The sequence below is a fragment of the Castor canadensis genome, chromosome 11, assembly GCF_047511655.1.
Source record: "Castor canadensis chromosome 11, mCasCan1.hap1v2, whole genome shotgun sequence".
NCBI lineage: Eukaryota > Metazoa > Chordata > Mammalia > Rodentia > Castoridae > Castor > Castor canadensis.
In genome coordinates, this window is record NC_133396.1 from 60,331,266 (window position 1) to 60,356,700 (window position 25,435).

The window sequence follows — 25,435 nt, forward strand, 5'->3', positions numbered from 1 at the left end:
GTGTTTGGGCGCCAGCACCCCTCTGCCGCAAAGATGCCTGCGGCAGGCGTTTCTTCCACTGTCGCAAAAGCTCCTTGCCCAAGTTTTCAACACGTTCGTGGCCACCTCGTCATCTTGCCGTGCCGTAAAGCAAGCCTCCCCGACCCCGTCGTCCTTCTGTTCCCACCCTGGTAGTTACTAGTTCTTTAGCTTGGGATGCTTCATTGCCTGGCAGTGCCGTAAAGCATATCTGGTCCCAGCCCCTGGTCGTATTCCCTCAGGGTGTCTGTCCACCGCGGTTGCCACGGTGCCGCCAAGCGCGGCTGTCGCGCGGCCCCGGTGTCAGTGGCGATGGCGGCGGGGTCGGGTGGGAGTGGGGGCTCTGGGGGAGGCCCCGGGCCAGGGCCGGGAGGGGGTGGGGGTCCTGCCGGCACCGGCCCAGGACCCGGGTCCAGCGGGGGTCTCGGCAGCGGCGGCGAGCTGCACCCGCGCACTGGGCGCTTGGTGAGCCTGTCGGCCTGTGGGCGTACAGCGCGGCGGCAGCAGCCGGGCCAGGAATTTAACCACGGGCTGGTGTTGAGCCGGGAACCCTTGCGCGATGGACGCGTCTTCACTGTCCGCATCGACCGCAAGGTGCAGAGCTGCGACCGCGGAACTGAGATATGGAGGATGGTGGGAGGGGACCAGAGGGACGGCCAGAAAGCTCACATCACTGGATACTGAGAGGGAACCGAGAGACCATAGGGCACCAGAGAGTGGACAGAAAGAGAGCCTGAAGTGGACACATTTAGTCTGAAGGAGGAGACAATAAGTTGGAAGCCTCAGAATCCAAAAGCAGGAATCCCACCCACTATAATGGCTGGGCAACAGGCTTTCTGGCACAATTTCTTGGGGATGGAGGATAGTGAGATATCAAGGAAAGAACAAACTATTGAAGGACAAAAACTCTCAGGTAGGACCAGAAAGATAGGCGAGGAGACATAAACAGGGAAAGGGAGGTGTATGCGATTTACTTAACTCTGAGAAAGAATTTGGGAGAATGAATCAGTGGAGTCCCCTCCCAGGAGAGAATCAGGCGGGAGGGGATTGATGTACAAGAGCAAGAGGTATGGGCATAGGAAGCATGTGAATTTGGGTGGCTGAATTGCCATAAAGAAAGGGAAGTTAGAAGAGCAGGGGGTTGGAAATTAACTTGATTTTTCTTGGGGAAAGAAGTGGTGTGAGCACTTTAGTACAGTGCAGAGTTCCTAGGGGAGAGAAAGCCCAAATAATCATTGAGGCAGGGTCTGGAATTTACCTTTGAGTCTGCATCTCTGGATTAGTGTCTGAGAGGTGGTGAGAGAGGGGACCCAGTGCCCTGTGGAATGTGGTTTCCTAGTGGGTGGGAGACTCACTGGTGGCTGGCCCATCCTGAATCTCTCTGTGCACTACCCTCATCATAGGTCAACTCCTGGAGTGGCTCCATTGAGATTGGGGTGACAGCGCTGGACCCCAGTGTGCTGGACTTCCCAAGCAGTGCCACAGGATTGAAAGGGGGGTCATGGGTAGTGTCAGGGTGCTCTGTGCTGAAGGATGGGCGCTCCGTGCTGGAGGAGTATGGTCAGGACCTGGACCAGCTTGGCGAAGGGGACCGTGTGGGTGTGGAGCGCACAGTTGCTGGGGAGCTTCGGCTCTGGGTGAATGGGAAGGATTGCGGTGTGGCTGCCACAGGCCTACCCTCTCGTGTCTGGGCTGTTGTGGACCTTTATGGCAAGTGTACCCAGATCACTGTGCTCCACCCTGAGCCAGGCTTCAGCCCCTCTATGTCCATCCCCACACCTCCCCTCGAGCCCTTGGCCCCACCTGAGGATTCTGCATTGGCTCAACAGGGAACCTCTGGGGAAGAAGGTGAGAACACAGCTAGGGCACTGGTGAGGGGATGGGGCTGAAGTCAAATGCAGTGACTAGCCAGTCTGGGTGTTGGGCAGGGCCATTCAGACCCCAGAGTCTGTTACTGGGGAGAGCAGGGTCTAAAGGAGAGGGTCTCCTGGCTGTGGGCCCAGAAGCAGGAGCTGAACCCTTATTCCCCTCCCATCCCACCTGGTCCCCAGCCTTCATGGTATCCCCAGCGCATGCCCGGCCGGAGACGTTTCCTAACAGCCTTGAGTCGCATAATGGTGAGGGCTTCGGGGAAGCCCAGGGAAGGGGAGTGGGCAGTGAGGTGGACAAGGGTGGGACCTCAAGTGGGGTAAGGAGAGAGGTCTCCAACTCTGAGATTGTAGAGCCTCATCTTGGCTTCCTTTCTTCAACATGTTCCTGTAGACTTTGCCAGAATGGAGCTCTCTGAAGTGGTGAGCAATGCCATCCTGTCTGCTTATAACGGGGGGCTCCTGAATGTGAACCTGAGCTCCCCGCCAGCAGGGGATGGAATGGGATCTAGTGGTGCTGCCACCTCACCAATCCTCACTTCCAACGACGCCCTACTCTTTCATGAGAAGTGTGGCACCCTCATCAAACTCAGTAACAATAATAAGACTGCTGAGCGCCGGAGGCCCCTGGATGAATTCAACAATGGGGTTGTCATGACCAACCGCCCACTTCGGGACAATGAGATGTTTGAGGTGTGCAAGACCCTGGGGTCTGGCTGGGTTTCATGGTCTAAAATAAGGCTTGATCCTTGATACCAGGAGGGTTGGGCCTGGGAGAAAACCAAGAGCTGACGGACCTTTCTCTGCACTTCCGTCTGTTATCCTCAACCCCAGATCCGTATTGACAAGCTCGTAGATAAGTGGTCAGGGTCCATTGAAATTGGTGTTACTACGCATAACCCCAACAGCCTGGAGTATCCAGCCACCATGACCAACCTTCAATCAGGTACCAGCCCTAGGCAGGGGTGGGGATACAGGCTTGGGGTTTCTGAGGGTAACAGAGTGTGTACCCTAACCAGATATCCATGTCCACTCAGGCACCATCATGATGAGTGGCTGTGGAATCCTGACCAATGGCAAGGGCACCCGCAGGGAGTACTGTGAATTCAGTCTTGATGAGCTGCAGGTGAGGGTGGGGCACAGCCCCCTAGGACCAGTCCAGAAGAGTCCCAGGTACTCTGTGGCATATTAGGGGAGCTACATTTTTCTGCTTTGACTAGGAGGGTGACCATATTGGCCTCACACGGAAGTCCAACTCTGCTCTGCACTTCTTCATCAATGGCATTGACCAGGGTAAGGAAACACTGAGGGAGGGCTGCTGACCCAGGGCTGTCACTGGGATCCGGACCTCATCCTCCTACCTCTGTAGTGCTTACTCTCCCTATGTTTGATTCTTCTCCCCTCATTTTCCTCCATCACAGGTGTGGCTACCCCATTGACACCCCCAGTGGTATACGGTGTGGTGGACTTGTATGGGATGGCTGTGAAGGTGACCATTGTCCACAATAATAACCACAGTGATCGTCTCCGCCGGAACAATGCCATCCTGAGGGCGCTGTCCCCTGAGGGTGCTCTCCGCCGTGCTGCTCCTGTTGCCCAGGCAGAACCTGAACGCCTGCTCTTCCACCCCAACTGTGGGCAGAAAGCAGCCATTACCCACGAGGGACGCACTGCCCTGAGGCCCCAGTATGGCCCACGGGGTGGGGAGAAGCCTGCAGAAGGGACTTTAATGGCATTAGGGGTGGGGGGCTGGAATGTGGGAGGCAGAAGGAGTCTTGTCTGGGGAGTCCCGAATAGGAAGGTGGGGAGCCTACTGGAATATGAGGTCTGGATGGTTGGCTTGGGGCAGTGGGTGTTGGGCAGGCATTGCTGGAGTAAGTCTTGGCATATTCAGTGTGTGTTGGGATCTGAATTCCCACTTGCTGTGTCTTCAGTGCCACTGATGACTTCAATCATGGCGTGGTACTGAGCAGCAGAGCCCTGCGGGATGGAGAGGTGTTTCAGGTGCGCATTGACAAGATGGTGGACAAATGGGCTGGCTCCATTGAGATTGGTGTTACTACCCACAACCCTGCCTACCTCCAGTTGCCCTCTACTATGACCAACTTGCGCTCTGGTGAGCTCCCAAGAAGGGCAGGGCTGGGACTGGGTCCTAGAGAAGAAGCTGTGCCCACATTCTTGGCCCTTGCTCTCTAACCCCTCCCCCCCCTCACCTTTTTGTGGCGGTACTGGTGTTCAAACTCAGGGCCTCACACTTGTTAGGCAGATGTTCTACCACTTGAACCACTTTGCCAACCCCTCTAGCTCCTTTTTTTTTTTTTTTTTTGTGATACTGGGGTTTTGAACTCAGGACATACACCTTGAGCCACTCTACTAGTCCTTTTTTTTTTTTTTTTTTTTTTTTTGAGATAGAGTCTTGTGAACTGTTTGCATGGGCTGGCTTCAAACTGCAATCCTCCTGATCTCTGCCTCCTGAGTAGCTAGGATTATGGGTGTGAGCCACTGGCTTTATCTCCTTTCTTATCACACTTGTGATAACTTACTCTGCCTGGGGAGTGCCACAGGGGCAGGGCCTATGGCCCCCTGGAAAATTGCAATTTTCTTGTCCCACTCAGAAGAAAGCCAAATGTCAAAGGAAAGACAGAGTGGGCTGTCAGCTTGGAAGAGTAATATTGAAGTGCTATGTAAAGGAGAGGAGTACTGCCTTCTCATTCATGTCGTCTGCCACTCCTTGTCCTTGTAGGGACCTGGATGATGACTGGGAACGGGGTGATGCACAATGGGACAACCATCCTGGATGAATACGGGCACAATTTGGATCGCCTCAAGGTGGGAGAGTGGGCACACTGCTGGGGCACAGCAGTGGGGGAGCAGGTGAGGCGGGGCGGATTCAGGACTATCCCAGGTAGGAACTCTGCCTGACTCTTCACTCTAGCCCCCCCCTTCTTCCAAGGCAGGGGACACGGTGGGCGTGGTGCGGCGGGAGGACGGGACTCTCCACTTCTTTGTCAATGGAATGACTCAGGGCCCTGCTGCTTGGAATGTACCCCCAGGCGTCTATGCTGTTGTTGATCTCTATGGCCAGGCAGCGCAAGCCACTATTGTGGACGACATGGGTGAGCACTGGGCAGGGTTGGTGCAGGAGGTTAGGGTGGACTTAGGAAGCCTTAGAGATATCTAGAGACCTAATGGACGATGTCCATTCTTGCAGAGGTGCCTCCAGTCACTGAGCCACTCCCTGAAGGGAACAACCAGGTGTCTCCAAGCTCCCCATCCTCAGGGGCAGGGGGCTCTGATCTGCGTTTCCACCAGCTACACGGCAGTAATGCAGTGATCACCAATGGGGGCCGCACCGCACTCCGTCACAACTGCCGCAGCGAGTTTAATGATGCCATTGTCATTTCCAACCGGTCAGTCTCTGGACTTTTATGTTTCTATTGTCCTGTTTCCCATCTAAGTAGGGCCTCAGTGATCACCAGTCTCTTTTGCAGGGCCCTGAGGGATGGTGAATTGTTTGAAATTGTCATTCAGAAGATGGTGGACCGCTGGTCAGGCTCCATTGAGGCTGGTGAGGGGCCATCAGTGTGTAAGATTGAGGGTTGCTGGATGCTTATGACTTGGGAGCAGCTCTGACCTTTCCCTGCCTCTTCCCAGGAGTGACTGCCATTCGACCTGAAGACCTGGAATTCCCCAACACTATGACAGACATTGACTATGATACATGGATGCTGAGGTTGGGTTGCCTATGCTGGGGCTGGGTACAGCTGGGTAGGATCAGGGAAGCAGGGTTTGGGTCTGTGGTGGCCCCAGGCAGTGGCAGACCTAGGGGATTTGGCTGACCCTTCCATTTGGTTCCCCATCCAATCTACAGATGAGTTCCTGTTTTTGCACAGGGGCAAAGGAGACAGGATTGGGCCTCAGACCAAGATCAATCCCCTCCTCCCCCCACCACCATTCCAAGGCACTGGAGGGTCCTGACAGAAGGAGTCTGAGCAGGGGCCAAATATGGGGATGAATCTGGGGAGCTGACCCACCCCTCTGTTTTCCCCCAGTGGCACAGCCATCATGCAAGATGGTAACACGATGCGCAATAACTATGGATGTGACCTGGATGCACTGGGCACAGGTGCACGCATTGGCATGATGCGAACTGCCAAGGGTGATTTGCACTATTTCATCAATGGTCAGGACCAAGGCGCCGCCTGCTCAGGCTTGCCTCCGGGTAAAGGTGACTGCTCTGTGGCTTCCAGCCTGCCACCTTTAGCTCAGGTTGCCTGGACCCTCAGGTTTCTGATGCCTTCCTCCCCTACACAGAGGTGTATGCAGTAGTGGATCTCTACGGCCAGTGTGTGCAAGTGTCCATCACCAATGCTACTGGCCCCATGGACAACAGTCTGGCAACCAGCAACACCGCCACTGAGAAGTCATTCCCTCTGCACTCCCCAGGTACCTGCTGTGGGCTTGACAGATCCTGTTGGAAGGATGCTGCAGGGTTATACTTGGGACACAGAGCCTTGTCATTTCCCTGCCACCCAGGAGCCCAGATATCATGTGATGGGCATCCTGGGTTTGGGAATAAGTTTTGTTATGGTGAAAGGTATCATAAGGTCATTCATTCATTCATTCATTTATTTATATATGTATGTATATATATCAATATATATATATATATATATAACAATACTAAAGTTTGAACTCAGGGCTTTGGCTTGCCGGACAACCACTTAAGCCATGCCCTCAGCCCTTTTTGCTTTAGTTATTTTTTTAGATAGTGTTTCACACTTTTTTTGCTTGCGGCTACCTTCAAACAGCAATCTTCCTACCTATAGCTCCTATGTAGCTGGAATTATAGACTTGTACCACCATGCCCCAGCTTGTTAGTTGAGGTGGTGTCTTGACTTTCTGCGTCACTGGCCTCAAAGCATGATCCTTCTGAGTAGCTGGGATTGTAGATGTGTGCCACTATGACCAGCCCTTGTCAGGAATAATGGTAGATGGAATTTTAGCATCCACTTCCTATTTTATCTAAAAGCTTTTGTCTGCAACCTGTCTCAAGCAAGCTCCCCTAATCCTATCCCTTTCTTTGGCCATTAATCCACAGTGGCTGGTGTGGCTCACCGATTCCACAGTACATGTGGCAAGAATGTCACTTTGGAGGAAGATGGCACAAGGGCAGTGCGTGTGGCTGGCTATGCTCATGGCCTTGTCTTCAGCACAAAGGAGCTCAAGGCAGAGGAAGTCTTTGAGGTGGGCTGTGGAGATACGATGTGGGGCTACCAGGCCATCAAAGAGGCCCAGCTAATGTTTTCTCTTCCACAGGTGAAAGTGGAAGAGCTGGATGAGAAATGGGCAGGTTCCCTCCGGCTGGGGCTGACCACACTAGCACCAGGAGAGATGGGGCCTGGAGCAGGCAGTGGCCCAGGACTGCCTCCTTCCCTGCCAGAGCTCCGGACTAAGAGCACCTGGATGGTGTCCAGCTGTGAAGTGAGGCGTGATGGGAAGCTCCAGAGGATGAACTATGGCCGGAACCTAGAGAGGCTGGGGGTGAAGCAACTGACTTGGAAGGCACCGGGGGTTGGGAGTGAGAGTGGCAGAGAGAGTGGGTTGAACATCTGTCCTCATTCTACCTTGGACCTAGGTGGGGAGCCGCGTGGGCATTCGTCGGGGGACAGATGACACGATGCATATCCTTGTGGATGGAGAGGATATGGGGCCTGCAGCCACTGGCATTGCCAAGGTAGGCATCAGCTTCCTTGGGTTCTGAGAATGAGTTGTTGGGTGGAACTCTTTTGCTGACCTCTGACATCCTTGGTCTTGTGTCCCCAGAATGTGTGGGCTGTGTTGGATCTGTATGGGCCAGTACGCAGTGTGTCCATTGTCAGTTCCTCGAGGATGGAGGAGCCAGAAAGTACCCAGCCTCCTTCTCCTAGCTCGGACACTGGCAGTGAGGGCGAGGAGGATGACGAGGGCGAGGAGCATGGCCTGGGAGTAAGAGGCTGCAGCAGGGCCTGCTGGGCTTGGGGACAGGCAGTTGGTGGGCCAGGACTTCTTGGGTTCCCCAGTGGTGCAGCATAGGCTCATGTTGGAGCCCTGGGTGCATTCCAGTGGGTTGGGTCAGGCCTGCCATAGGCTCCTCAGGCAGCTCAGTCTCTTCTTCCTTGCCAGGGCCAAAACCAAGTGGGTATTATGCCCACAGCTCTCGAGTTTCTGGAGAACCATGGGAAGAATATCCTCTTGTCCAATGGGAACTGCACAGCGACAAGGGTGGCCAGCTACAACCAGGGCATCGTTGTTATCAGCCAGCCCTTGGTGCCCCAGCTCCTGGTCCAGGTGTGCCTTCCTCCTTCTGCTGGGCTCCTCTCCAGGGTGATCCAGGGCCAGACCTCCTGGAGGGGTACCTTCTGCTACAAACTGAAAGATATGTAAAGTTAGTCAGTAGAATGAATCTTATAGGGACAAGAATTTTTACACAGATTCTAGTAAGATGATGACTTAGCTGTGTACCTGTGGCTCATGCCTGTAATCCTAACTACTCAGGAGGCAGAGATCAGGAGGCTCGTGGTTCAAAGCCAGCCCAGGCAAATAGTTCATGAGACCCTATCTTGAAAAACCCTTCACAAAAATAGGGCTGGTGGAGTGGCTCAAGGTGAGTTCAAGTTCTAGTACCACAAAATAAATAAATAAATAAATAAAAATGATGGCTTAAAGACAGAAGGGAGGGGGTTGTAATTCAGTGGTAGAGCTTGCTTGACATGTGTGAGCCTTGGGTTTAATCTCCAGCTCCAGGGGAAAAAAAAAGAAAAAACATCTGAGTTTGTAGTTTCTAGTGCCTCCAAACCTCAGGAAGTACAGTGTTCTACGCCACCGTCTGGCTGGGGTAAGGAGCCTGGTTCTCCTGAGTGGGTAGCCTTTGCTCAGGAAACAGTGATTATGGAGTAGTTCCTTCTCCTGCAGGTACGGATAGACTTCCTGAATCGACAGTGGACATCTTCCCTCGTCCTGGGAGTTATCACCTGCCCACCTGAGAGGCTCAATTTCCCTGCTTCTGCCTGTGCCCTCAAACGTGCAGCCTGGCTGCTGCGGGGCCGTAGTGTCTTCCACAATGGTCTCAAGGTGAGGAGGGAGCCAGAGAGCATGGAGAGAGCCACACCTCTAAGTAGGTTGGGACTGGCCAAGAGGGAGAAACAGAGCCCACAGTCCAGGAAGTTAGAAGCACAGGTCTGAAGGGCAGCAGCAGTTGTGGGCAAGGGCATGTCATTATGTGGTGAGTCTTAGGCCTGCTCCTTCTTCCTGTACTCCTGCCAATGTCTAGATGAGCTTAAGACAGGGAACTCTAGGTTACTGAATTGGGTATAAAGCCCAGGCAGTGGGCACAGGTAGAGGAAAAGCCCAGTGACTGGCAACTCGAAGCAGAGTGAAGGGCAGGATGGCTGCTGGTGGAGAGTCTGACGTCGAGAAAACAGCAGTTCTCTCCTCCCAGATCTGTGAGAAGTTTGGGCCAAATCTGGACACGTGTCCTGAAGGCACCATCCTGGGACTGCGGCTAGACAACTCTGGGGGGCTGCATCTCCATGTCAATGGGGTTGACCACGGGGTGGCTGTGCCAGATGTGCCCCAGCCCTGCCATGCGCTTGTGGACCTCTATGGGCAGTGTGAGCAGGTCAGTGTCAGTGGAAGTGGGGAGACTGGGAAGTTTGTGGTCCACAGAGGCCCTGGGAGCTGATCAAACTCTGGTTACCACCTCTCTGCCCTGTAGGTGACAATTGTGAGCCCTGACACAGGGACTGCCAGTGGGAAGAGTGCTGGAACCCAAGGGGACATGGAGAAAGCTGACATGGTGGACGGTGCGCCAGCCTGAAGGGACCAGGATACTACCACCTGCTCCCCTCCCCCTGCCCCAACTTTGGTTTTTCCAGCCCTAGCTCCTCTGATCTGTCCCCCCTCTGCTCCTCAGGAATCAAGGAAAGTGTGTGCTGGGGTCCACCACCTGCTGCTAGCCCTCTAAAAAGCTGCGAGTACCATGCTCTTTGCTCCCGCTTCCAAGAACTGCTGCTGCTTCCTGGTGAGTCACAGTACTCCAGAACATACATCATTCATTCCTGGAGCCATGCTTAGAGCCCCGGAGGCCAGCAGGGCAGGATTCATAGCACCAAGCCTATCACTCACTGTCCCACAGAGGATTACTTCATGCCTCCACCGAAGCGTAGCCTATGCTACTGTGAATCTTGCCGGAAACTTCGAGGAGATGAGGCCCACAGGCGCCGAGGGGAGCCCCCCCGGGAATATGCCCTGCCCTTTGGCTGGTGCAGGTTCAACCTCAGGTACAGATGGGCCAGAGTCACATATTTTCCCTACTGCTTTTTGCCCTCTTGAGAAAGAACAGTCCCAAGAGGTGTCTGCAAAAAGTGATAGAACTTCTTGGGTAGGGGATGACCTTAGGAAGCCAGTGACCTTTGTCCTGTCTGTCCTGTTCTCCTAGGGTGAATCCCCGCTTGGAAGCTGGGACACTAACCAAGAAGTGGCACATGGCATATCATGGAAGCAATGTGGCAGTTGTACGGAGGGTACTGGACCGAGGCGAGCTGGGAGCAGGTACCATGAAGTGGGCAGGGGTGGAGCAGACTGAGCGTGGTGGTTCTAGGAGATTTGCTCTGACCCAGGTCTCCTCACAGGTACTGCCTCCATCCTGAGCTGCCGGCCTTTGAAGGGAGAGCCAGGGGTGGGATTTGAGGAGCCTGGAGAGAACTGTGCACCTCCCCGGGAGGAGCAGCCCCCTCCAGTGTTGCTCTCCCCCTCCCTTCAATATGCTGGGGCCGAGACCCTGGCCTCCAAAGTGCAGTGAGTACATGGGAGGAAGAACAGCACAGGGGCTCAACCCGGGGGGTACTCCAGAGGCTCTTGTCCTCTTTATTTGCCACAATCACCCCCTTTTCCCACCCTGGCTTGCTGGTTGCTCCTCTACCTGAGCTCTTTCTTCACTTAGTCATTGAGGTCATTAGCCACTTGCTACCTCAGTGAAGGAAAAACAGAATCTTGCACTTGTGAAACTCACGTCTTCTCGCTCTAGAATGTTTACACATAACAAGTCTTTAGTATTTTTAAAGGTTGTAAGTCAGCATTGTGAAAACAAAAGGATAGTGGAGTGAAGCAGTGCACTTGGAGTGGACGTTAGTGTGTCAGGGTGGGCATCATAAGATGAGATTTGAGCAAATGTGTGAAGTGGGTTGTGAAGGAGTCAGCTGAGCAGGCTTTGAGAGGAAGAGCACTGCACTATAGAGAACTGGAGCTGAGTCCCTTTCAGTGAAAGTATTTCCCAGGAACAGCAAGGCTGTGTGGCAGGAGGAGTTAGCAAGGAACAGCAGCCAGGGGGTTAGAGGTCTCACTCCCATTCCTATTTCTGCTTCTTGTCTGACAGATTCCGGGACCCCAAATCCCAGCGGACGCACCAGGCTCAGGTGGCGTTCCAGGTGTGTGTGCGCCCTGGCTCCTACACCCCTGGCCCTCCTTCTGCTGCCCTCAGAGAACCTCCCGACCCACACTTCAGCCCAGCGGAACTTGAGTGGGTCACTAAGGAGAAGGGGGCCACACTCCTCTATGCCCTGCTGGTACGGGTGGAATGAGGGGTGAAACGCCACCACAGACAAGCACAGCCGGGCCTCGGCCCAGGATTCTGAGAGAGACTGCCTCCACCTCAGTCCAGTGATTTATGGCATGCACAGGTGCTTTCCTGGCAGACACGGAACATGTAGGCAGGCTCTCAGATTCACGTGGGAAGTGGAGCACATTTCCACGGCCAGGCGGCCAGGGCCCAGCACACTCCCTTTGCTGGGAGGGAGCCTGTGGGGAGCCCAGCTCCAAGCCCTGGGTTCCCCCTTCATGCACTGACTTGGGGAACACGACTCCCTACGACTCCCCTCCCCATATCACTTAATTTATTTCCGTTTTTGTTTCTGGTTACTGTGAATCCCAGGAGTCTCTCCCTGTGCCCACACGAAGCTGCTTTTTTCCGGGGCCATGGGGTGGGAGTGGGGAAGGAAGGGCGGGCCCTCTGTACAGTTGTTACTGACTCTGATTTCTAAGGAACTAATAAACGCCCTCTCAGAGCGCCTGCCTCCATCTGTGTCTAGCGCGGCCCAGGGCTCCGATGGCCCCTGGGAGGCGAACCCGGCGCCCCGTAAGCCTCTGTACTCCCCCTGGGGTTTGGACGTGCGTGGACCCGTCCTGGCGCGCTTCCGGCTTTCTCTCTCGCCCAACCCGCAAAGCCGGTCGGAATCATGACTCCGGAAGGATTCGGCCCGACCACCGGATGTGACGCGAGAGCCCAGGCGCGCCGGAGGCCGCGGAGAGAGCAACGAGAAGACAGGTAGGGAGGGGCGCCGAGACAGAGACCCCACCCCAGCCCCTCGCCTACACCGCGCTGTGGGACGGGGGCTGCAGCCCGCGGGGCTGGGCGAGGGCGCCAGACACACGTGATTAGGGCAGCAAGCGGGCCGCGCAGACGGGCTTCCGCCTCGGTGTGCCGCGGTCCTCCTGAGTGCCCGCTGCCCAGCAGGCCCCATCCCAGGTCTGGCAGCCAGTGACCGAGCCAGGCGCCCGAGGCCCAGGCGTCTCCGGCAGCACCATGCCTGCACTCCTGGAGCGTCCCAAGCTTTCCAACGCCATGGCCAGGGCGCTGCACCGGCACATCATGATGGAGCGGGAGCGCAAGCGGCAGGGTGAGCCTGGGTCAGAGCGGGAGGACGGACACATCATCCAGAGTGGCTGTCTGCTATCCCAGAGCTGCCCCCTTTCCTCCCCCGACCCCCACGGGTCAGGCAGCGCGCCTGCTTGGCGAGGCTAGGGAACGGAGGGAGTGGCGTCAGGGTGGGAAGTTAGAGACTTGGTCCAAGTTCCAAACCATACGCTGGGAAGGACCTTGGAGAGCATCTCATAAAGCCTCTCACTCCCTACTGCTGCGTTGGCAACGAGCCTTCATGGCCGTGCACACCCGAGTGGGGAAACTGGCTTTGGTCTTTAGTTTCTTTAATATCCATAGTATTTTCACCACCTTGCCACTTCCCCATTCTGCCTAATTGTTCCAGAGGAGGAAGAGGTGGACAAAATGATGGAACAGAAGATGAAGGAGGAGCAGGAGAGAAGGAAGAAAAAAGAGATGGAAGAAAGAATGTCACTTGAGGAAACCAAAGAACAAGTAAGCTCACTCCCAGCCCTGGCTTCTTCCCTTGACTCTCCTTGTCTTTTATTTTCTTCTGATTCTTCTCTCAGATTCTGAAGTTGCAGGAGAAGCTTTTGGCCCTCCAGGAAGAGAAGCACCAGCTTTTCCTGCAGCTTAAGAAAGTTTTGCATGAGGAAGAAAAACGGAGGCGGAAGGAGCAGAGGTCGGATCAGAATGAACAGTAAAAACGGGGGCAAAGAAGAACTGGGATCAAGTAACAAGAGTCAGCTTTTAATGGCAGAAAGCAGGTCCTGACTTTGACTTGGCTCCTTTTCATTGCAGCGACCTTCCCACTCTGACCCCAGCGGCCTACCAGCAGGGCCTGACAGTTCACACAGGAACTCACCTTCTTAGCATGCAGGGTGAGGACTAAAGAAACTGCCTGACACAAGGGACTTTCTTAGTATTATGGTTTTCCATTTCAGCATCATGAAGCCCCTCTTCCTTTTTAGGGAGCCCTGGAGGACATAATCGTCCAGGAACCCTCATGTCAGCAGACAGAGCCAAACAGATGTTTGGACCCCAAGTGCTTACGGTGAGATGTCTAGCTCCAGTTGCTTTTCCCTACTTCCTTACCTACTCACATTCTGGCCACTAATGGTCTGGATGCAAACATACCAAACACTCACTATAGAGGTGGAGAAGGGCATAGAGATAACAACTTCCTAAGTTTCTACTTTTCAAGAACTCTGCAGGCAGTTGAATTTTCACCCTCCCTCCTAGACTCGGCACTACGTGGGCTCAGCAGCTGCTTTCACAGGGACCCCAGAACATGGGCAATTCCAAGGCAGCCCAGGTAGTGCCTATGGGACTGCTCAGCCTCCGCCTCACTATGGGCCCACACAGCCAGCCTATAGTCCTAGTCAGCAGCTCAGAGGTGAGTGCTGGGAAGGAGTGGGGCTTTCTTAGGAGTGCAGAGGGAAGAGTTAAAAGTAAAAAAAGCTAAGTTCTGATGGGTGTGCCTGTGTTCCTCAGCACCTTCAGCATTTCCTGCAGTGCAGTACCTTTCTCAGCCACAGCCTCAGCCCTATGCCGTGCATGGCCACTTTCAGCCTACCCAGACAGGTGATAACACCGTGGGCAAGAACCGTGGCTCCATGGGTCCTTTTCTCATTGTCTACTCATTTCACACACCCTTCCTCCTCACCTAGGGTTTCTACAGCCTGGGGGTGCCCTGTCCTTGCAAAAGCAGATGGAACATGCTAACCAACAGACTGGCTTCTCTGACTCAGTGAGTATGAAGCCTTTGGAGGTCAGGAGGGCTAGACCTTGGGGAACCCCAGGCATGCCTCAGGTTAACTTTGTCCTCTGCAGTCCTCCCTGCGTCCCATGCACCCCCAGGCTCTGCATCCAGCCCCTGGACTCCTTGCCTCCCCTCAACTCCCTGTGCAGATGCAACCAGCAGGAAAGGTATGGATGGTAATAAAAAAAAATTCCTACATCACCAGGGAAACAGGGTCTGTTGGCTCCTAGTGTGGTTGTCCCTTCCTCTTCATCAGTGCTTATCAGTAAGGGTATGAAGTGGAAGTCCACACACTGTGACAAAGCCCTCCTTTTCATCACCACCCAGCCAGGCTTTGCCACTACCAGCCAACCTGGCCCTCGGCTCCCCTTCATCCAACACAGCCAGAACCCTCGATTCTACCACAAGTGATCATCAGATTTTATCTTCAGTCCATCCCTCCATCCCCCATGGGTGAGGGTCTGCCCTATGTGACCCAGGTCAATAAAATGTACCTACCACTCTCTCTGGCTGCTGTTTGTTTTGCTTCCCAGTCAGCTGTCAGAACTGCTTGGAGGGTGGAGGGATGACAGCCAGACCCCAATCAAGATAGTAGGTCCTAACAGACTCAGTGGCAGACTTGTGTATTTCTGGTTTCTAAGCTAGTCAAAAACCTACCCATTTCAAATAAGCAACTGAGTTGGGGGCTTCATATTAAACTTTCAGTTTTATTCAGGTTTGATTTAACAAATGTGTCGGGGAGAGAGCCCGAGGGAAAGGGTAAAGCCCATGGGGGCAGGGCCCTCCTAGATGCCTGAGGAGGGGGCAGGGCCCCTCCCCTCTCCTCTTCCCTCTCCACCTAAAAGGGTTTGGGGAGAGACACAGGCAGGGGAGGGGGCTGGTCCCCAATCTGTGTGGGTGGTGCTTGGGGCAAAGGACTATGGAGAACAGGGGACCAGACCAGGAATAATGGGGGTGGCAGAGAGGGCACAAGGACCATTTGCCAGATTCCACAGCTTTCTGATTCCAAATTCAATTAAAAAAAAAAAATAAAAATAAACTACAAGCAGCACCCACCCCATTTCCCCCACCAGGGCTGTAGTGCGAGGAGAGAAGAGGAAGGCAGCTTCTCCAAGGCCATGGCTCCCTCGCTCCTGGCCAAGGGAGCTAGGTGAAGGGCAGGGGCTCCCCGACAGTTTGAAGGGGTGGGTAAAACCAAAATAAAACGTCAAATAAATTGTATAGGAGGAGTCCAGCCAAGGGCACAGCCAGAGCGGGGCCAGGCTGGGGGAGGGGGCCTCTGCAGGCTGAAGGATCACTGCTGCCACCACCGCCACCCTGGGTGAGAGAGAGAAATCATATTAAGATAGGATAGTAACTTCAGTAAGGGTGAGGAAGACAGCACCAGGCTGGGGGCAGAAAACGAGCCCAGCAACACTTAAGAAAAATTGAGACTGGGTATGCCACGAGTGGCTCACAGCTATAAGCCTAGCTACTTGGGAGGTAGAGATCAAGAGGATCGTGGTTCAAAGCCAGCCCCAGCAAAAAGCTTGCAAGACTCCATTCTCAACTACCATGCTAGGCTCAGTGGCATGCACTTGTGATCCTAATTCTACATAGGAGGCTGAGGCCAGGACCTTGGTTCTAGGCCAGCCTGGGAAAAAATGTTGGAGACCCCACCTCAAAGGAAGTTGAAGGTATGCCAAATATCCTCTCCTTCTGCCTATAGCATTCTAGCAACAGCAGGAAGTGTAAGACAGAAGATCACAGTCCAGGTTGGCCTGGGCAAAAAGCAAGACCCTATCTTCAAAATAAGCGCTGGAGGAGTAGCTCCAAACTTACTACTACCAAAAAAAACTCCCAACCAACCAACTGGGCATGCAAACTTTAAAGAAGAACTGTGAGGGTTCCACCATACATACTCACCTGGGAGCCAGTTATTTTGCCATGGCCTTGATTGCAACAGCTGCCTCCTCTGTCATGGCAGACAGCACCGTGATCTGGAGAAGCAAGAGATATACTCAGTAGATGCTTGAACTCATAATTTGAAGCAGCACAAGGAGCAAAGCTGAGCACACCAGTGGGAGGGAACACAACCATACCAGGATCTCTTCTCCACAGTCGTACTTCTGCTCAATCTCCTTGCCGAGGTCTCCCTCAGGCAGACGAAGGTCCTCTCGCACTTCCCCACTGTCCTGGAGCAGTGATAGGTACCCATCCTGGATGCCAATCAGCTGGGGGCAAAAAAGAAAGAAAAGTTGAAGGTATGCTAGGAAGGATGAGGCTAATGGTCTGATGGACAAACTGGAGTGACAAATTCTAACAAATATCCTCTCCTGCCATTGCCCTCCACCCACCCACCCACCCACCCACACACAGCTTTGGGGCAATCCCTTCCTCACCCAATAAACCACCACCCATTTTCATCCAAACATACATACCTGGAAGTCATTCCTTTTGATATTTGGAACATCCATATTATGAGTTGACGGGCAGATATCTTCATATTTCTTCCCAGTAAAGATGTCAATACCAACCAGGTGAACCTGTGTATGCATCATAAAGAGAGACCCAATCAAACCCAATGACTAAGGAGATGAAATATTGCTGGCTGAGGAGAAGCCAGCTTACACTGTTACAGTGACAATTAGGGGAAATGGAAATGAGCCAGTCAATTCAGGAAAGAAACGCAAAAGCCTTCAAACAAAAAACCCTGAGGTTAAAAGACCACTTCTGAGTTTGGGGTTCACAGCATAGGAGAAAGTGATAGGGTGGGCCCAGGGAAGGAAGTTACCAAATGCCAGGAGCCTAGGTAAGTATTTTCTGGGCACCACATAAGGGGCTAAGAACTTGGAAAATAATACAGGTAAGGACAGACAAGGGGTGGTGGCTCACACCTATAATCCTAGCTACTCAGGAGGCAGAGATCAGGAGGATCACAGTTCAAAGCCATCCCAATAGTTCCTGAGACCCTATTTCAAAAAAAAAGGCCTAGTGTAGCTGAGCGATGGTGGTACATGCCTATAATCCTAGGCACTCAGGAGGCAGAGATCAGAAGGATCGAGGTTTGAAGCCAGCCCAGACAAACAACCTCACAAAAAAAGAACTGGTGGAGTGGCTCAAGGTGTAGGTCCTAAGTGCAAGCCCCTGTACAAAAACAAAACAAAACAAAACACAAGGGCTTGCCTTGCAAGTGTGAGGCCCAAGTTCAAACCCCAGTATCACCAAAAAAACAAAAAAGGTATAAGGAAAAAGGCTGAGGAACAGGATTGTGAAAGGAAGAGAACTGAAAAAATGACTTGGGATAGATCAAGCTATGCAGTTAGGAAATAAGGAAACCAAAGAAGGATCTAAGCATTAGTGGATAACCTTTAATCTATGCCAAGTCAACAAAAGATAGGAAACTAGGGAACAAAAGCACAAGAAAGTCAACAAAAATGAACCAGACTAAACTTCTGAAAATACACAGGGAATGTCTGAGGGAACAAGGAAGCTCTAGCAAGAATATTAAAACCAAGAAAGCAAAGAGGCCAAAGACATCAAGAAGGCAGGGAAGGTAGAGGAGTTTGAGACTGCACCAGAATTCCAAAGGGAAAGCAATTTTAGGGGAGGGGAGCAGCAAAGTGATTTGAAAACTCAGGTACAGAACTGGTGGAGTCCTTAAATGGTAGAGTGCCTGCCTAAGTATGAGGTTCAAACCCCAGTACCACCAAAAGAAAAAAACAAAAACAAAAACAAAAAAACTCAGATACACCAGAGCCCTCCAGAGGAATGCTGCCTTCTGCACTGAGAAGCCATTTGTGGGCCAAGTGATGGAGACAAAGAACACCTACAAAAGTTCAAGGGAAAAAAAAACAGGAAAAGTGAAGGCAAGAATAATGAAGAACTGAATAGAGCATAAAAAAACAAGAGAAGAGACTGGCACAAAGATGGAGAAAGGAAAAGACTATCACAGAATGATGAGAGCAGAAGAGTACCCATGAATAATCTGAATAGGTTCACAGACTGAGTGCTGAAGAAAAGGACTGAACTCACTTGAGAAAAGGAAGGTAGAGAGCCAACACTGAACAACTTGATGCCAGGAGCCCTACAGAGGTGGGAGGTGCAGAAAAAGCAAGAATTTAAGAGGTAAAATTCTAACCTTGGCATGGCCATGCTTGCCAGTCTTCGAAGTAGACATCTCCACGATCTTACATGGCCGTCCTTTGAGTACCACAAAGCCGTTCTTCCGTAATGCTGAGCACTGCATTGGGAAGGTGGCTGAGGCCCCTGCATCTCCTGTCTCGAAGTCCAAATCATCTGCCATTTTAACTGGCTTGGATTCCAACTAAAGCCAAAAAGAGAACTGGGGTTAGAAAGGATGGAGGTTAACAGGACTTCTCATCTATCCCATTCCTCCCTGGAAACACTGCTCTATTTCAACACTTTGTTCCACTATCCATTAAAATAAAATTAAAGTTACTGGACTAAATACTGGCTGAGGTCAAATACACAGAAGAACTAGTGTGTATGGAAGTGGGGAATAACTGGATCTTCCCCAAATGAAAGCTGAAGTGGTGGCTTGGGAAAGGAAGGCTCCAGGGAGTTGGGATGCCAAATCTCAGAGATGAGGAAAGGCCTACTTCCAAGGAACAGAGAGGACTCAGGTGTTACTTGCCACTGCCAACCACCCCTCTTCCCCACACATAGCCAGTCAAGGCTATAATTAGGTGAGCAGCTATGAGCCAGCAAAAGGGCGGGGCTAATGGGAAGGAGAGGGTGGAGACCAGAGGACAAGGCCCCACCCGGCTCTGCTACCCCCCACCTCTAGCCACACTGGTACAAGAAAACCACAAGGCCTCTTTGGGGGATTCCCGCCTCTCCAACATGCGCTTACAGATGCAGTCAACGAGGAGAGTAGTTTCTTAAATGATCCCCCTGCCAAACACCTCGATCTCAGTTACCAAAGGGAACCCAGGAACCCAGCCTTTCCTCGGGGGCCCTCCCACTTTTCCCAGGATGCATCGGTCCTGTCTGCTTTTCAGGCCCGGCCAGTACAGTCAGTAGAAAGTGGAGGAGTGAGGAGTGGTGAATGACAATAAAGTAAAACTAAAAGGTTGGTAGTAATGAGTAGTAGAAACCATACTAGGCTGTTTGGAAACTCTTAAAACCGAGAACTCTTTCCCCCACGAGACACAAAATACGGAACACAGTGACAAAGTGAAAAGCGCAGATCCACCATAGGGAACTCATCTGCCTATGGCTTTAAGGCCCTATGTACGGGCAGAGAAAAGTGGGGTTTCTGTTCAATCACCCCCAGGTCTCTCCATTTCTCCGGCCTCCCAAACTCGGAAATGCCACTTATACCTGGCTGCCCTCCTCACTTCACGTGAGACCAGAAGGAAAAACTCCAGCGGCCCATGAGGTTGGAGAACGCTAACATATGCCTGCAACGGGCCCTGCGGGGTGATCTGAACCCGGGCCCCGAGATCCTCCCTCACATCAAAATCCCAGGCTCCCTTAGCCGCCCGTGAGGACCAGCCCTCCTCGCGCTGGGGGTTGCCGGCTCCCGCCCACCATGTGGCCGCCCGGGGCTTCCGGTGGCCGGGACCTGGGGGGAGGGGTCCCCGCGCTGCCATGAGGCCCCGGTCCAGAATCGGCCATGAGGCCTCCGACCCCGAGGACAGCCTCCCGTGGGGGCCACTTCCGATGCCGCGACTACCCCCCCTCCCCCAAAAGCTGCACCAGGACGGAGCCACGCCGTTTCCCCTCCCCCCCGCTGATCGCTAACCCCCCCCCCACATGCCCTCTCACCGAGCAGCCCCCTCCCCCACCTCACGTGGGCGCGCGGCGCCGGATCCTCAATCACCGAGGGACCCTTGCCCCGGCGGGGCCGAGCTGGCCCCCGGCCCTCGCCCGGAGTGGCAGCCTCTCCCGCGTGGCGGCCTCGCGGCTCGCCGTCCCCCGCCCTGCGTCGCTCCAACGTCACCCGTCCGGCCCCAACCGTCACCCCGTGCGCCAACCGGGCCGTGAATCCGCGCCTCTCCGCACCTCGCGCCGCTCCCCGACCGAACCTGTGCGGCGGTGGCTGTCGCTCCCCTCTGCCCCCTCCCCGACCCCCGCTCAGTTCCATCTCCTTCCCATCCCAAATCGAGGTTCCGCGCAGGCGCGCCCTGCCCGCTCTCACCTCGCGGGAACGCACCGACCCGACCCCGTCCGCTCGCCGCGACCCAACCGCTGCCTCCAAGCCCGCTGCTGCCGCCGCCGCCGCCTCTACCACCGCCGCCGCCGCCGCCGCCGCTGCTGCACACGGGTCTTAGTACGCAGGCGCCGACTCCCCACTGACCAACCAAGCAGCCCTATGACAGCCGCGCAAGCGTGCTGTCCTAGTCCTCCGCCCTCCACCCCCGCACTGCGCAAGCGCACAGATCCTCCCCGAGCTCCACCCTCTCTCCCACCTACCCATCCAATGACGCGCATACGTGACCCCGCCCCTAGTCTATCTTGAGCGCGTCCAACCAGTCAGCAACGCGCAGGCGCACCCGGTTTTTTAAGCTCCTCAATCTCCACTTCCCTTGCCTTGATAGACCACTTCCCTTACCGGATAGTCCTTGCGTCTGCGCAATTAAGAACCCTGCGCTCCACACCCTTTGAAGGAAACGCCTCGGACACAGAACGCATGCGTCTTGAGACTCTTAACCGCCCCTTCCACCTCAGACGTCGTCTATACGCCGGCGTTGAAAAGACCACGCCACTTAGCGCTTGCCGCGTTTAGAACGCATGCGTGCGAGGAAACGCCCCGCCTCGGCTTTAACTGGACTTAAACGACCCACACGTTTTATAAACCTTGTTCTGTGGGGTGGGTCCTTTATCTCGGAATTTCTACACATGCGCGAGAGGTCGCTTTTCGCTCTGCTCTTCCTAGCGCGCTATTGTGGTCATTGCTTCACTTCTTAAACTCTACACTTTCGATGTGCCATAGAGTTCTGTTCGGAAAGACAGAGCGGTCCTGAACCAGCCACCATCTTGTTTAAGCCCTGGTTGGTGTTGGTCCCTGTTGCTGTCATAGAGGCTGTTCCACTCTTGAGTCCTAAATAAAGATACATAGCGTCCCTGGTTTTTTTTTCCCAACTGGTCTGTCATGTTTCCAAAAGAATTGTCTAAAGCTCCCCTAGGAAAACTTGATAAGGAATGATAATGTTAAATTGCACTGATACTCTATTAATCCTAATGACCAAGACGCTGGAAACAAACTGTCTGTCGGAATTTATTTCCCTGGCCTTCATCTTAAGGGAAAATGTTGCTTCTTTCCTTGCAACAATGTATTCTCCCTCCAAAGTCTTAAGCACTGCGTGCGTGGCTAGAATAGGTTAAGGTGAATAACTGGACTGTGAAACAAATGACTAAAAATCTGGGAATCCAAAACCTTGTTTTGCAGCTTTTAGAAATGACTCATTTCTCTGCCTTGATTTCCTTTCCACTATCCAAGGGTAGTAAAGGTGACTGAACTTCCCAACTCACCAGGATGTAAGGCTCCTGTGAAATGACATATGTCGGCTGTAACACTAGCTTTAATTGCTAGCATTTATGTACCACACCACATTCACTATCCACCACAGAATCCTTCCTGAACTTCCTATCCTCTCCTTTATATAGACAAAACCAGTTTATTGGATGCCTTGTTTAAACTCCCAATTCCAGCTCTTCTCAAAGATGTGTTACTCATATGGACCAGCAATTCCACGTATGTATACAATACCCCAAAGAGTTAAAAACAGACTCAAAAATAGTCATAACATCACATTAGCCAAAACGTGGAAGCATCAACAGATGAATAGATGATCAAAATATGTTTATACAAATACAATGGAATATTATTCAATCATAAAAAGAAGTGAAATACTAGGAGTGGGGACATAGCTCAGTGAATAGAGTGCTTGCCTATCATGCAGAAGGCCCTGAGTTCGAGTCCCAGAACCTCAAAAAAGAAAAAAAAAAGTTGTAATATGTACTGATATATGCTACAACTGAATGAACCTCAAAAGCACTATGCTAAATTAAAAAAAATGCAAACACAAAAGGACACATTTTCTGAATGAATGGATACAAAATATCCAGACTAGGTAAATCCATAGAAACAAAAGTGATTGGAGGTTGCCAGGTCCTGGGAGAAGAGAATAGGCAAGAACTGTTTAATGGGCATGAGACTTTAAAAGTGATGAAAATTATTTGGCACATACCAACTTTATTTAAAGTACACAAATGTAAAGTTGCATTTATTGACGAGCCCCCAAAATGTGGTAGCACCTTAAATACCTATCAACTGATGGAGGGATAAATAAAATGTGGCATGTGGCATATATACAATGAAATGTCATGCCGTAATAGAAAGTAATGAAGTAGCTGGGCATGGTGGCACTTGCCCATAGACCCAGCACTCAGGAGGCTGAGGCAAGAGGATTTTGAGTTGAAGCCAGCCTGGGCTACAATAGTGAGATCCAGTGTCAAAAAAAAAAAGGGGGGGGGGTGGAGGGGGGACACAGCTCAAGTGATAAAGTGCTCGCCTAGCAAGTATGAAGTCCTGGGTTCAATCCCTTCCCAGAAAGAAAAAAGGAAGGAAGGGCTGGGTAGATGCTACAACATGAATGAACCCTGAAAATATTTTCTAAATGAAAGTTACAAAAGATGACATAGTTTGAAACTAGGGCTATAGCTCAGTAGTAGAACATTTGCCTAGCATGTTTGAGGCCCTGAGTTCAATCTCTAGCACCATACACAGGAAATCATATATTATCCCATTTACATGAAATTTCCAGCAGTGGGGATGAGGAGGTAGAATCCGTGCCGCAAAAGGGCAAGGCCCTGGATTTAATCCTCAATACTGAAAAGAATAGGCAAATCCATAGAGACAAAAAGTATATTAGTGGTTGCCTAATGCTGAGGGGTTGGGGAGATGGGGGGTGACTACTGATTGGTACAGGGGAGGGGGAAGAGTGAAAGAATCTTTTTGGTGTGAGGACAGTGTTCTAAAAATGAAGTGATGGCTGCACAACTCTGAAGCTATTAAAAACCACTGAATTATACTTTAAACAAGTGAATTGTATGGCATTTGAATTACATCTTAATAAAGCTGTTAATGAATTATTATCTTTATATGGCAGTGAATATCGTATGTGATGTGACAGAGTTAGCCTCAGCTTTATGAAGCATTGACACAGTCCTGATAGCTTATCTAAGGCACAATCTCCACAAATAGCCAAGTGATCACAGCCCCCAAGAGTGTTCAATCAATCAACTAGAAGAGGCACAGACTGTGGCCATGGCTTAAGTGATAGAATGCTTGTCTAGCAAGCCCAAGCCACTGAGTTTAATCAGTGGCTTGGAAAAAAAAAAAAAGTGCCAATTAGAAGAGGCACAGGATTTGTGTGTGTGTGTGTGTGTGTGTGTGTGTGTGTTACTGGGGTTTGAACTCAGGGCCTACAAGTTGAACCACTCCACCAGCCCTTTTACTGTGAAGGGTTTTTTTCAGGATAGGGTCTCCACAACTATTTCCCTGAGCTGGTTTTAAATCTCAAGCCTTCTGATCTCTGCCTCCTGAGTAGCTAGGATTACAGCATGAGATACCAGTGCCCAGCAAATTTTATTTTTTTAATTTATTTTGTGGTACTGGGGCTTGAATTCAGGGCCTTCACCTTCAGCCATTCTGTCAGTCCTATTTTGTGAAGGGTTTTTCAGGATAGGGTCTCTTGAACTATTTGTCCAGGCTTTGAACCGTAATCCTCCTGATCTCTGCCTCCTGAGTAGCTTGGATTACAGGCATGAGCCATCAGTGCCCAGCTAAATTTTATTTTTGAGTTAGCATACATTAATAATATCCGGGGATTTAATTATGATAATTCCAGACATAATTACAGTGTACTTTGAACAAGTTCTTCTCCTTCATTATATTTCTAACCTTTCCCCCACCCCCATGGTTTACATTTTGATGACCTTCAAAGGTCTTATTATGTGCTACACTAGGCACATGCCTGTAAACCTAGCTAATCAGGAGGCAGAGATCAGGAGAATCATGATTCAAAGACAGCCTCCAGAAAATACTTCAGAGACCCTATCTCAAAAAACTCATCACAAAAAATGGCTGGTGGAGAGGCTCAAGAGGTAGACCCAGAGTTCAAATCCCAGTACTGCAAACAACAACAACAAAAAGTCTTATTATGTCAAGCTCTTATAATGATGACCTCCTGATTATTTAAATTTCTTTACTTTTTTTTTTTTTAATAATTACTACACTGTGTTGTTTAGGCAATAATTACAAGCAAAGAAAGATGAAAGTCAATTCTGGTTTAGAATAAATGCAATTTTCTTTTTAAATTTTATTTTATTATTTTTACATTTAATTACATGTATACACATTATTTGGGCCACCTCTTCCCCCCCCCCAACACACACACCTAAATGTCTTTATTTTTAAAAGTGCATTTGTGCTGGCCGCCAGTGGCTCATTTCTGTAATCCTAGCTACTCAGGAGGCAGAGATCAGGAGGATCGAGGTTCAAAGCCAGCTCTGGCAAATAGTTCAAGACCCTGTCTGGAAAAAACCCTTCATAAAAAAAGGGCTGGCAGAATGGCTGAAGGTGAAGGCCCTGAGTTCAAGCCCAAGTACTACAAAAAAAAAAAAAAGAGAAGAAGAAAAGAAAGAAAGTATATTTGTGCTGGTTCCTGAGACTCAGGCCTATAATTCTAGCTACTGAGATAGAAAGGATGGAAGCTGGAGACCAGCCTGGGCAAATAGTTCTCAAGATCCCCTTCTCCAAAATAATCCAACCAAAATGCACTGCAAGTGTGGTTTAAGTGGTAGAGCTCTTATTTTAAGAGTACCTGCTTTGAAATGTGAAGCCCTGAGTTCAAAGTCTAGACCCACGGAGGGAGGGGGGGGGAATGTATTTGTTTTCTTTTAACTACTTTGTTCAATTTGAAAATGTGTTAATTCAAGGGAGAGAATGATTTTTTTTTCTTTTTCTTTTTATTATTCTTTTCTTTTTGGAAAGAATATTAATTGATAATTTTATTAAAAATTGAAGGCCAAAGGGGGTAGAAATGACCCAACCATTGTATGCACATATAAATAAAAGAA

The 25,435-nt window shown here is 51.4% G+C and overlaps 3 protein-coding genes across 15 annotated transcripts; 2 read left to right on the top strand and 1 right to left on the bottom strand.

The window, feature by feature from the left end:
* The first annotated feature begins 100 nt into the window (after positions 1-100).
* Positions 101-11,990, top strand: Neurl4 (neuralized E3 ubiquitin protein ligase 4). Of its 8 annotated transcripts, none has more exons than XM_074047001.1 (29): positions 101-612; positions 1,422-1,866; positions 2,070-2,135; positions 2,281-2,579; positions 2,721-2,832; positions 2,924-3,012; positions 3,107-3,179; positions 3,308-3,572; positions 3,821-4,002; positions 4,630-4,715; positions 4,822-5,002; positions 5,098-5,296; positions 5,378-5,454; positions 5,541-5,619; positions 5,939-6,114; positions 6,201-6,332; positions 6,988-7,133; positions 7,206-7,370; positions 7,525-7,623; positions 7,713-7,874; positions 8,052-8,216; positions 8,841-8,999; positions 9,367-9,546; positions 9,643-9,730; positions 9,841-9,948; positions 10,063-10,207; positions 10,366-10,478; positions 10,559-10,724; positions 11,302-11,990. In XM_074047001.1, the coding sequence occupies exons 1-29, from the start codon at positions 331-333 to the stop codon at positions 11,504-11,506; spliced, it is 4,644 nt and encodes a 1,547-aa protein (XP_073903102.1). In that variant the 5' UTR covers positions 101-330; the 3' UTR covers positions 11,507-11,990. The 8 variants fall into 8 exon arrangements, with proteins under 8 accessions (XP_073903102.1, XP_073903099.1, XP_073903100.1 ...); XM_074046998.1 differs by having other exon boundaries at positions 102-612; positions 7,206-7,430; XM_074046999.1 differs by having other exon boundaries at positions 102-612; positions 5,939-6,108; positions 7,206-7,430.
* A 132-nt stretch (positions 11,991-12,122) lies between these two features.
* On the top strand, positions 12,123-14,847 carry Gps2 (G protein pathway suppressor 2). 3 transcript variants are annotated; one of them, XM_020151556.2, is made up of 11 exons: positions 12,123-12,249; positions 12,439-12,601; positions 12,968-13,077; positions 13,152-13,264; positions 13,384-13,463; positions 13,554-13,636; positions 13,825-13,978; positions 14,077-14,166; positions 14,253-14,332; positions 14,416-14,511; positions 14,676-14,847. In XM_020151556.2, the coding sequence occupies exons 2-11, from the start codon at positions 12,508-12,510 to the stop codon at positions 14,799-14,801; spliced, it is 1,026 nt and encodes a 341-aa protein (XP_020007145.1). In that variant the 5' UTR covers positions 12,123-12,249; positions 12,439-12,507; the 3' UTR covers positions 14,802-14,847. The 3 variants fall into 3 exon arrangements, with proteins under 3 accessions (XP_020007145.1, XP_073903111.1, XP_073903110.1); XM_074047010.1 differs by having other exon boundaries at positions 12,129-12,601; positions 14,672-14,847; XM_074047009.1 differs by having other exon boundaries at positions 12,129-12,601.
* A 184-nt stretch (positions 14,848-15,031) lies between these two features.
* Positions 15,032-21,058, bottom strand: Eif5a (eukaryotic translation initiation factor 5A). 4 transcript variants are annotated; one of them, XM_074047011.1, is made up of 6 exons: positions 20,904-21,058; positions 18,465-18,650; positions 16,765-16,869; positions 16,426-16,557; positions 16,250-16,323; positions 15,032-15,661 (listed from the first exon to the last, which is right to left on the bottom strand). In XM_074047011.1, exons 2-5 carry the CDS (start codon positions 18,627-18,629, stop codon positions 16,261-16,263), a joined length of 465 nt encoding a protein of 154 aa, XP_073903112.1. In that variant the 5' UTR covers positions 18,630-18,650; positions 20,904-21,058; the 3' UTR covers positions 15,032-15,661; positions 16,250-16,260. The 4 variants fall into 4 exon arrangements, with proteins under 4 accessions (XP_073903112.1, XP_020007155.1, XP_020007163.1 ...); XM_020151566.2 differs by lacking the exon at positions 20,904-21,058 and adding an exon at positions 20,490-20,660; XM_020151574.2 differs by lacking the exon at positions 20,904-21,058 and adding an exon at positions 20,137-20,281.
* Positions 21,059-25,435: the final 4,377 nt, after the last annotated feature.